General features: G+C 59.0%; 1 protein-coding gene across 1 annotated transcript in view; it reads left to right on the forward strand.

The window, feature by feature from the left end:
• Positions 1 to 11,513, forward strand: part of LIG1 (DNA ligase 1) — a 71,054-nt gene that overhangs the window by 18,031 nt on the left and 41,510 nt on the right. Inside the window, exons 10-19 of the mRNA XM_045292649.1 lie at positions 229 to 309; positions 738 to 794; positions 2,756 to 2,928; positions 4,942 to 5,108; positions 5,819 to 5,895; positions 7,392 to 7,483; positions 7,716 to 7,815; positions 8,793 to 8,878; positions 9,575 to 9,690; positions 10,556 to 10,651. Of these exons, the coding sequence (XP_045148584.1) occupies positions 229 to 309; positions 738 to 794; positions 2,756 to 2,928; positions 4,942 to 5,108; positions 5,819 to 5,895; positions 7,392 to 7,483; positions 7,716 to 7,815; positions 8,793 to 8,878; positions 9,575 to 9,690; positions 10,556 to 10,651 (1,045 nt within the window). The remainder of the gene's footprint in view (positions 1 to 228; positions 310 to 737; positions 795 to 2,755; positions 2,929 to 4,941; positions 5,109 to 5,818; positions 5,896 to 7,391; positions 7,484 to 7,715; positions 7,816 to 8,792; positions 8,879 to 9,574; positions 9,691 to 10,555; positions 10,652 to 11,513) is intronic.

The raw sequence follows: 11,513 nt of genomic DNA on the forward strand, positions 1-11,513 counted from the left end.
ATCCCTGGTGTCATCTCTCAGGGCTGTGAGCGTCATGGGCACGGTTGCCAGGCCTTTCTTCCGCAGTGCCACCAGGTGGGCTAGAACCGCCGGCCTCGAAGCTAGTAGCGACTGCAAACCGTTTGCGCCCCCTGAGGTCTCTGGCTGCTCAGGGGCTCACAGTGGGAGGAGTGAGCCCTCTGTGGCCTGAGTAGTGACCCGTCTTCTGCTGTCCTTTCTGCTCCTCAGGCCCCTGGACCCAGCCCGCTACAATCCTGCCAAGAATAATTACCACCCTGTGGAGGATGCCTGCTGGAAACCTGGCCAGAAGTGAGGCTTGTCCCACCCAGTCCGGCCTATCCCATCTCTGCTCAAAGCTCACCCATATGGGTCCATGCCAACTGGTGGCGACCCTATAGGACAGGGTGGAACTGCCCCAGTGGGTTTCTAAGACCATATGGAACTCTTTTCTGGGAGTAGAAAGAGTCTTTTGTGGCGCAGTGTGGTTTTGAACTGTTGACCTCGAGGTTAGCAGGCCAGTGTGTGACCCACTGTGCTACCAGGGCTCCTATTCCATCACGGCTCCAAGTGGTTAAGTCTCTCTCCCCCTGTTCCAGGCACACGGGCATGGGGAAAACCCGGTGGCTGGCCTGCGTTCAGGTTTCGGCAAGGTTGTCTCCAGGGAGGAGTGTGGGAGGTGGGGTTGCGGGACAGCTGGTGCAGGACACATGGCTCTAATGCATCTTTCCCTGCCCCAGGGTCCCCTATCTGGCGGTGGCCCGGACCTTTGAGAAGATCGAGGAGGTTTCTGCACGGTAAGTGGGCAGATAAGCCCCGTGGGGGGTGGGCAGGGGCTGCTACATTGCAGTGGACAAAACTGTTGGCCGCAACTCCCCCATCTCCTTTCCCACACGAGTATGGTTGTTTATTGAGCACCTACTTCAGGGACTGAGCGTCTATGGTCAAGACGAGACCATCGCTGTGCTGTAAGAGCCATGGCAGCTAATTAGAGTCATGTTGAGAAACAGGCTCCCATTAGTGGCTGTGAGGGAGACCCACAGTCTCCGTGACTCAGAAACGTGTCTTTTTAGAATATGAGGAAAAGTTTATCGTGCAAAGTGTAGGTATTCATTCACACATGCATTCAATCACTCATTCAACTACAATGTCAAGAGTTCTTAGACCGCTCCGGGAGCCAGTCACCATGACATGTTAGGCACTTACACAAAAACACGAGGATTAACACATATAGTCCACCAGGCCTTCATCGTTCAGAGTCCACTATGGCTAAAGTAAGATTCCAGCGCACAGCCGCCACTGGCCCTTGTGGGCAGAGTAGTGCTGCCCCGGAGGGTCTCCAAGGCTGTGGACATTTCCAGAAACAGACTGCCTTGTCTTTCTCCCACCCAGTGCCTGGTGGCTTCGAACCGCCGACCTTTCAGCCAGCAGCCAGGCACTTAACCACTCCTCGACTCTGCGAGAATATCTAAACCCGCTGCTGTCATCGAATCTTGGACTCTGTGCCACCAAGATTCCTTAAAGAGTAGAGCAGAGGTTTCCAAACTTATTTGGCCAACTAACTGCCCTGCTCCAAAGAACAAAAAAACAAACTACCCAGTCCCCCACCCCCACCCCCGCTGGCAATTAAAGACGTGTGCTGTAGCCCCTCATGGAGGATAAAATGTAGGTGTCTGCTTTTGCATCCCCCCACCATCCATGGAATGTTCCACTGGTGGTGGAGGGACAGTATCTTCCATTCTGGGAAACTGGACTGGTTCACTTCTGCCCTTCACAAACACCCTGCTCCCAGTTTGAGAATGGCCTGCCCCAGCCTTACCAAGACAAGCATTGCGCATCTATCCCTTTAGAAGAGTCCTACCCACCAGCCACCCTTCCAGCGGGAGAAGGTTAGGACTGTGTTCCTGTAAAGAGTTACAGCCTCGGAAACCCAGAGGGGCGGTTCTCCTGTGGGGTCATAGGAGCTGGAATCGACTTGGGGGCAATGAGTTTGGCTCTAGTGAAGAGTTACTCTCTTGGGAGCAGTTGTGCCCTGTTCTATGGGCTCCCCTGTGAGTCAGGATCCACTTGATGGCGGTAGATGATTGTCCCCCAAAGTGACTGCTCTCTGTGTGAGGGACACGGCAGTGTTGCAGGAGACAGAAACCCCTGGTCCCTGGGGGGCCGGCCTCTGTGAGCTGGCTCCTCCGCCATTGACATGAACTCACTGCCCCGGAAGGTTCCTGTCTCACCTGTCCAGTCGTTCTTGTCACTCTGACCCGGGGGGAGGGGTCTTGAAAGACCCTGGTGCTCACGGCAGACGTGATCTAATGAAGGGACGTGGTTGGGTTTAAATGAGACCTCTTTGTTGTTGTGTTTTTAACTCATTTGTGAACTGGGAGGAGGCTAACAGCACAGGTGTTTTTGTCCCGACAGTCCACACACGTCAGGTCCTTGCCAGCCACCCCCTGCTCCTCCCGCCACCTCCCTATGCATCCTGTTCCCACTCCTGCTGGCCCAGCCCTCTGGAACTTTCCGGATGATTCTAAGGAGGGCCTCCCCTAGTGCTGTTGTTTCCCTTACACACTGACTATTGTATTGCTGAAGATTGAGCCCCAAGGGGGATCTTGTGGCTTAGGGCACACAATAACCAGGGGTCTATGACATTCCCATGGTCCAGGTCCCCCCCGGACTTGACCTGTTCACCAGCCCTCTCCTCACCGCCCCTGGAGAGCCAGGCCCTCACGCCCCCCCACCCCACCCCATTCCCTCCCTGCAGGCTCCGGATGGTGGAGACCCTGAGCAACCTGCTACGTTCCGTGGTGGCCCTGTCCCCGCCAGACCTCCTCCCCGTCCTCTACCTCAGCCTCAACCTCCTCGGGCCCCCCCAGCAGGGGCTGGAGCTTGGCGTCGGGGACGGCGTCCTCCTCAAGGCAGTGGCCCAGGCCACGGGTAAGAAAGGGCTGTGGCGGCGGTGGCGGCACCAGCAGGGAGGGCACCGAGAAGGGAAGCCGGGTGTCTGGGAGCTGATGCAGGGGGACACCTGGGGGCCAGCAGGCACTGCCTTCGGGTTCTCTACGAGCGGGACCAGTGAGACGCAGACATGCCAGGGTGGGAAAATTTCCTTCTCTTTTCATTTTACTTTTCCACGTGCCTTTTGTGTATGTGCACGTGTGTACAGATATAAACGATAGAGTGAGAACCCACCAGGGGAGACAGGTGAGGCAGTCTGCTTCCGTCAAGATGCCCAGCTTAGAAGCCCACAGGGGCAGTTCTGCACGACCACAGAGTACTTACTTGTATGTGTGTTTAGGAGTCCCGGTGGTGTCGGGGTTAGGCTTCAGGGGCTGCTAACTGCAAGACCAGCAGTTCAAAACCACCAGCCGCTCTTTGGGAGAAAAGCGAGGCTGCCTGCTCCAGTAAAGAGTTTCCGTCTCGGACACCCCCAGGGGCATAGTTCTGCCCTGACCTGTCGGCCGCTGTGCTTGGGAATCGACGTGATGGCAGGTCTCCTTATCTATCTCCCTTATCTACATAGACACCCTGCACATCAAGAAGTACTTCAAGGGCAGGCTCCACAGCTGTGAGGGCTGCCAGGTCCCAAGCCTCTAGGTCAGGCCGGCCTCTGTCGAAGAGCTATAGTTCAGTCAGCGCGGAGGGTGCAGTCGGAGGGACAGCAGAGCGAACCAGCTCTGACAGGACGTGTCATTGATGGTCTGGAGGCTGACCACACCCCCAAGGAAATGCCCCTTTTCAATTGGCTGCTCCCATCGCAGCACAGAATGGAAAGTGACGGCGTCCGATTACATCACATCAAGTGATAGTCCGTCCTTTACGCCACACCATGTACCACACACACCGCGGAGCAATAGCCAGTCCAGTGTCCCGCCCGAGAGCCTCACCAGGTTAATGCCTAAAACAGTGGTTTGCCACCTTCCTCATGCCGCAACCCTTTAAGACAGTTCCTCACGTGATGGTGACCCCCAGCCATAAAATTATTTTTGTTGCTCCTTCATCACTGTCATTTCGTTACTTTTATGAATCGGGCGACCCCTGTGAAAGAGACCCCCAAAGGGGTCATGACCCACAGGTTGAGAGCCGCTGGCCTAAAAGGAACCATCACGTGTGGAGAGCGAGCGGGCGGCGGTCCAGGCTCTGGGGATGGAGAGGCAGGTCCGAGGGGAGATGCTGGAAGGGATGGTGATGGGACTGGGGGGCTGGCACTGAGGGGGGCTGCTGGAACAATCTCCCCCCCCCCCCCCCGCCCCCACCCCCCCACCCCGCTCCAGGGCCCGCAACGAGCCAAGAGCAGGACAGGGCTGTCTTGACGGTGTGGAGGCTGGGCAGGGGCGGGACCCCACTTGTCTCTCCGCTCCAGGGGAAGGTCTCCCGTGTCTCTCACCTATGCTAGCCGCATGCATTTCTTGACTGTAAGCCCAACAGTGTCTTGTTCCACGTGACTGTCTGGATCTGGTCTCGGGGAGACCCGACGCCAGTAGGACCCTGTCCACTAAACTGACAGCCTCTTCAGAGACCCCGTTTCCAAATGCTCCCATTCACAGGCATAGACAGGACATCAGCAGAGCTGTGGGGAGCGGGGCTTGGCAGATAGAGACAGAACCAGCCATTTTAACCAGGTAACAGGCAAAACCATACCGGATGCCGGCGTGCTGGCTCTGAAGTTGGGTGGCCCTGGGGGTGCACCAGAAAGACTGGGTCCGGAAGTCTCTCATGACTGCCTCTCCGAAGCAGACAGCCAGGCCTTTCTTCCCGGGCGCCTCCCGGTCAGTTCAGATTACCAGCCTCTCAGCAAATAGCACTTACCTGTTGTTTGCCCCTTGTGGGGAACCTGGGTGCACTCAAGAACTGGGGACCCCAGCCCCACCCTAGGTGCACTCAGCCGGGGAGTCCCCCAGACCTTTCCCCTCCCCTTGCCAACCGTGTGCTCCGCACCCTTTCCCCAAGGCCGGCAGCTGGAGTCGATCCGAGCAGAGGCAGCCGAGAAGGGTGACGTGGGGCTGGTGGCCGAGAGCAGCCGCAGCACACAGAGGATCATGCTGCCCCCTCCGCCACTCACCGCCGCCGGGGTCTTCACCAAGTTCCGGGACATCGCCCGGCTGGCCGGCAGTACGGTGAGTGGGCAGGGTGGGTCACGAGCTTGGCCAGAGCCTCTGGGAAGGGGCCCTGGAGCCCAACGTGTGGCAGGCAGTCTTCTGGTCAGGTGGTAAGATTGACGTCTCAAATCCCCTGCGGCCCCTGAACTCTGCCCTTCGGGCTTGCTGTGCATTGGAATCCAGACACCGACAGGGGGCTAGTTCAGCTGCCAAACCTGCAAGTCAGTGGTTCGAACCCGCCTGGCGGCTGTGCAGAAGAAAGGCCTGGTGGCCTATTTCTGTGCAGATGACTCCCTCGCAGAAACCTTGTCGGGCAGCCCTGCTCTGCCACACGGGGTGGGCTCTGACCGCCCTGAACAGAAACCGTGCTCTGAGGGCTGCGTGCTGCTCTTGGCACCCCAGCCACCACTCGTGTGTCAGACGGCACCCACAGGGTTTTCAGTAGCTGGTTTTTCAGACGTAGGTGGCCAGGCTTTTCTTCTGAGGCACCTGTGGGTGGATCTGAACCTCTCGCCCTTCATTTAGCTGCTCACCTTTTGAACACACCTCCCGACTCCCCCTGTATGACAGGACTCTGAATACTAGCTGGTGAGGGAGGCAGGCAAGGAGGAGAGCCAGCCTCCTCCTCCGGCTACTGCCCAGGGAGGGCAAGGGGGTTGAGGAGGGGGAGGAAGTGTGGGTTCCCCCCTCCTGCCAGCCCCTCACTGTTCTCCCCTGGCCACTTGCAGTCCACAGCCAAGAAGATAGAGGTCATCAAAGGCCTCTTTGTGGCCTGCCGTCACTCAGAGGCCCGATTCATCGCACGGTGAGTATGCGTATGTGTGAGTACCCTCCTGTGGGACCCAGAGCTGGGAGGTGGCGTGGCGGGCAGCTGGCATCACGCTGACACCCTGGCCGGCCACCCCTGGACAGGAGAACCAGGAGTAGGGGGCCTACACTGGTGTGGGAGTGGGAGGGGGAGGGGCATGTCCACACTCAAGGTAGAGAGTGGTGTGATGAGCTAGTGATGTCATCTCAAGATCATCGATCGGAGCCCCTCAGCCATAGCTGCTCCGCAGAAAGATAAGGCCGCCTGCTATTGTAGGGGTGTACAGTCTCAGGAACCCTAAGGACGTCTACTCTGAGTCGGGAAGGTCCGGAAAGCAGGTTCGAGAAGACAGGTGGGGCAGCACCTAAGCCGGGTGTCATGATTGATGAGTGATGTCTACCTCGGGCCGGTTGGCAGGAAATGTAACCCCTGAACTTGGTGTGCCCTGTTCGATTGGTGAAGTCTGCTTCGACCTCAGCACACCACCTGAACTGGGGGGTGGCTTCCGCCAGGGAAACAAAATCATTAATATTAACGAGCTCTCCATGGGAGCCCTCCCACAGACCTTTCCTCTCCCATAAACTGCGTGGTGGCCCTGGCCTACAGAAGGGGAAACAGGCACAGAGAGGCGGAGCCACTTACTGAGGTCACTGGGTTAACCAAGGGCTGCCAGGCTGGGCTGTGCTCACCTTCTTCCTCCCCACACCCTCTCACAGGGCAGGAGAGCACCTGGGTCCACCCTCCACCCCCGTAACCATGGGCTGGGGTGGTCGGGGCTGCCACCAGCCAGCTTCCATTTGCTCTGTTGGGTGGCACTCCAAGGCCTCTCACGTCTCTTCCTGCTGCTGAAAACCAGCCAGTAGCTCAGCTTCGCCAGGGAAGACTTTGCCTGGAGCATGGTGCTGTGTGGGGGCCTGTCAGGGTCCTGGTAGCGCAGCGGTTAAAGCGCACACCTGGTACCTGGAGGGTGGGGTGGGGCAGGCTGCTCCCATTGAGATGGAAACCTGGTCGGGAAGCTCCAGTCTGCCGTGGAGGGGACGCTGTGGGTCGGAATCGACTCCGGGGCAGTCGATTTGGTTTGCTATTTGGTTTGTGGTGAAGTGCCATCGGATCCGAGTGACAGCAATGCCACGGTTTATTCGGGATCAAACAGACCAACCACAGCAGGAAAGGGTACTTGGGAAGTTAGGGGTGGAGGTGGGGGGTGGGGAGCAGTGAGTTTATCTTAGAGGGTGAAGAACCATCCGGAAAAGAATGGGAATGCTTCCACGTGGACTCCACGCCTCCCCAGTGGTGCAGGTAGACGGTTGTGGAATTGGCGCGTGTGCCTCTCAGCCACAGAAAACAAATCTAGTTTTCAGAAAGATGGTCTGGCCTTCCGCGGGGTGCACAAAGGGTTGAGGTGGGAGATAGAGGGGGGTGGAGGAGCGGGTGCAGATGGAAAGGTGGAGAGGTGACTGACTGAGTGGGTTGCCGCCTCCCTGTTCTCCCAGGTCCCTGAGCGGCCGGCTGCGCCTCGGGCTGGCAGAGCAGTCGGTCCTGGCCGCCCTGGCCCAGGCCGTGAGCCTCACACCTCCCGGCCAAGGTGAGCCCCTTTGGGCAATCTTGAGACCCATGACTCCTTAACCCAGGGTCCCTCCCCTGGCCTTTCCCCTAGGGCCCCTGCCTTCTGCCATCCCTCCAACACCACCCTCCAGCCACCTCCCTTTGCAGAGGAAGTGTCCCTCCATCTGTAACAGCCCTTTCTCACAAACACCCCTCACTGTGTGGGGAGTGGGATGGTAGACTGGACTCAGCCTTCCCGGGTCCCTTCTCAGAATTCCCCCCTGCCGTGGTGGATGCCGGGAAGGGCAGGACAGCAGAGGCCAGAAAGTCGTGGCTGGATGAGCAGGGCATGGTCCTGAAGCAGACATTCAGGTGAGGCTGGGTGGGAGGAAGGAATGGAGGACGGGTGGGGAGCTGTATGGGAGGTCCCAGGATGGGAGGGCGAGGGGGGTCTCAAGGGTTTAGGGTGGAACAGCAGATGTGTATGCAGCTTAAGAGGCAGAGTGTGTGAGGCTGGCCACGTTGGAAGGACTAGCCTGGCATAAACGGGCATCGTCACTGCCACAGGGCTGGTGCCCGGGTTTGGGGTGATGGCGTCCACAAGAGGGTGACACAGGCTGGACACAGGGCAGGAGGAGGCCGACTGAGGGGCGGAGGAGCAGAGACGCAGCTGGGGGTAGGGAAGGAGGGGTCTGCAGAGATGGGGCAGGGTCCCGAGCAGGGGGCAGAGACAGACACAGTGTGAGGGGGTGGCCAGTTGCGGGCTGTGGCCCCCACTGCCATCAGGTTGGAGTCTGGGAAGGATTCAGCCCCACCTGCCCAGATATCTGGCAGTCGAGGCTGGCCAAAGCTTTTGCTTCGTCTTGTTTTAAACTGGCCTTGACCACTTCTCATGTGAAGTCCGTGGTCTGGTGAGGAAGTGGGGGGCTACTGCAGAGCCTGATGGTGGGGAGGCCGAGTCTGGGGGCTAGACAGTGTACATGGAAGGTCCCCCGGCCGTGGTGGCGAAGAAGGGTAGGCCAGCAAGCCCCACTGTGGACAAAGGGACGGGGCAGCAGAGGTGCCCAAATGCCACGGGTGGGGTGAGGGGCTTCTCCCCAGAGCCAGCTCAAATCCGGGAACCTCTGCTGGGTGGGTACAGGTGATGGGCACATCACTTGGCCCTGAACTTGCCTGTTCGTAGCTGTTTTCCGCTTCTGGGTACCTCCCACCTTGCCCTGACCCCCCTAACTTCCTCTTTGCCCAGCCCTGCCCTCCTCTCCCTCATCCCGCCCCACCTTGCCCCTCACTACCTCCCCGCGCTCTCCCCTCCCTGGTTGCCTCGCCCCTCATCTCTCTCCCTCCGCCAGCGAGGTTCCGGACCTGGACCGCATCGTGCCGGTGCTCCTGGAGCACGGCCTGGAGCGGCTGCCGGAGCACTGCAGACTGAGCCCAGGTGCCCGGCCCTCCCCGGCCCCTCCTCCCGGTGCCCCGTGCGAATACCCCTCCCACTTCTGCGTGGAGCTTTCTTTATGGGTGGGGGAAGGACAGGGACCCCGGATGAGGACGCAACGGTTCAGCACACAACTGCTAACTGCAAGTCGGGCGGTTTGTACCTGCCGGCCGCACAGCAGGCGCCAGGACGTGGCAGTAGCAGTCCGTTTCCATCAAGATGCCACCCAACCCATCACTGTCATGGCCCTTCCGGCCCAGAGCGGCCCTCTTGGGACAGGGAAGCACCGGGGAGAGGGTGTCCGAGGTCGAAAATCCTCATGGGAGCAGATGGCTGCTTCTTTCAGCGGTCATCTTTGCTATTAGCCTCCTGTGGGGCTGCCCACCATGCCCTGTAAGGTCTCTGAGTCAGATGCACCCCGAGACCGCCTGCTTGGTTTTATGAGCCCTGGGGGGGAGTGGTGGTGCAGCGGTTAAGCGCTTGGTTACTAAGAGTGACCCACCCCCACCCCCGCACCAAGGGCTCTATGGGAGAAGGCCTGGCAGTCTGCTCCCGGAAAGGTTGCCGCCAAGAGAACACTATGGGCCGTTCTGCTTGGGGGCACCGGTCACTGCAGTGGGCCCTGGAGGGGGCTGGGGGTCCGTCCCTCTGAGTTGGCCCCCCTCTAACTTACCGCCTTCTCTCTCCCGCCCTACCCAGGGGTCCCCTTGAAACCCATGTTGGCCCACCCCACTCGGGGCGTCAGCGAGGTCCTGAAGCGCTTCGAGGAGGCAGCTTTCACCTGCGAGTACAAATATGATGGGCAGCGTGCACAGGTGGGGGCACACACCTGTGACCCAGGTTGGGGTGGGGAGCCTACCTAAACAGTCCGTGGCCCTGACCTGGTGGTGGTGGGGAGCAGGGGGAGCAGGGCAGGGGGCATACATACTGTCCCCAAGTGCAGGCAGTTAGGGAAAGAGCACTCCCTTCACCTGGGCCAGGTAGGGCCCTCGAGGTGCCCGTAAGATCCCATGTGTGGTGGAGGAGAGAGACCAAAGGACTCTAGAGGGTGACTCTGAGTGAGCTCAGGTGCTGCCAAGGCATGTATTGGGTGTCGCTCCCCAACCTGGGGAGAAGGTGTGGGATAGAGCCTACACACGGAGAAATGTTACTTTATACAGTAAGAAAGAACATAGTAGAGCAGTGGTTCTCAACCTTCCCAATGCTGCGACCCTTTAATACAGTTCCTCATGTTGTGACGACCCCCGTATGTGGGCATATCTGCACGTGGGCAGACCCGCCTGGAGACGGATAGAGGAGTGGTGTCTCTGTTCCCAAGACCATCGGAAATAAGTGTTTGCCGATGGTCTTAGGCAACCCCTGTGAAAGGGTTGTTCAATCTCAAAGGGGTCGTGACCCACAGGCTAAGAACTGTGGTAGAGGATCTATGAAAGCTGGACCAATATGTAGGGCTCACCTATCATGAGGCTTAATAACATTTGGAGGGATCCATATCTGTACGCACAGCAAGATAAGTGTTTCCGGGGATCCACCAATGATGGGGACTGAGGAGATGATACACCCAGGTGCTTATGCCAGCCCTTCATGAGCTTCTGGAACCTTCTGCTAGTGCGGGTGGGGTCTGGGAAGAGGGTGCCCCTGAACTGGCCCTGACTTCCCTCTTCACCCCTGGCTGGTCAGATCCATGTCCGGGAAGACGGGGAGGTAAAGATCTTCAGTCGGAATCAGGAAGACAACACCGGGAAGTACCCCGACATCATCAGCCGCATCCCCAAGGTGGGTGTGCACCAGGGCCGAGGGCACAGAGGGAGATTACTGGGCACACACGTGGCCACGCTCGGTGGATTCTGGTTGGTTGCCACGGAGCCCGGGGACTCATCACCCGGTCCTGCCCCTTGCCCACAATGGCCCATGGGCCAGAGTCCTTGTTGTGCCTCTGTGTGGCTTGATCACCTTCCAGCTGGTTCCACCGTTTAGGGCAACCTTTGGCTGTGACCCCCCCCAGGGGGTTCTTCCCCCTCCCCCCCAGGCCTTTCCTCCTGGTCCGTCTTAGCCTGGAAGCTTCCTTAAAGGAAGCCTGCCCACCAGCGGGGGCCCTGCTGGTGTAAGAAACCGGCAGGGCTCCCAGCGTCACAGCCGCGTCTTAGCTGCTCGGGTATAAGGAGCCGAGAGGCCGGCAGGGGCAGCAGCCAAACCCAGTGCCACGGGTCGAGTCCGTTCCCGCGCACGGTGACCCTGCAGGGCAGTAGGAATGCCCTGACGGGTTTCCGATGCTGTATGCCTGTATGCCTCATCTTTCTCCCGAGGAATGGCTCTCAAACAGCAAATCTTTTAGATTAACATCCGAGCGCATAATGACCGTGCCGGCAGGGTCCCCTGCATGTCGGCTTAATTAAACATGTGTTATTTTTTCCCTCACACCTGGAGATGGCTCCCTCTGGCTCTTCTGCTCCACCGCGCTTAGCTGCCTGGTGGCTGGCTCTCTTCCCCGCAAGCCGCACTGTGGACAAAGGGACGGGGCAGCAGAGGTGCCCAAATGCCAGGGGTGGGGTGAGGGGCTTCTCCCCAGAGCCAGCTCAAATCCGGGAACCTCTGCTGGGTGGGTACAGGTGATGGGCACATCACTTGGCCCTGAACT

The sequence above is a fragment of the Echinops telfairi genome, unplaced genomic scaffold (assembly GCF_000313985.2).
Source record: "Echinops telfairi isolate 266 unplaced genomic scaffold, ASM31398v2 ScPeMD7_655;HRSCAF=1070, whole genome shotgun sequence".
NCBI lineage: Eukaryota > Metazoa > Chordata > Mammalia > Afrosoricida > Tenrecidae > Echinops > Echinops telfairi.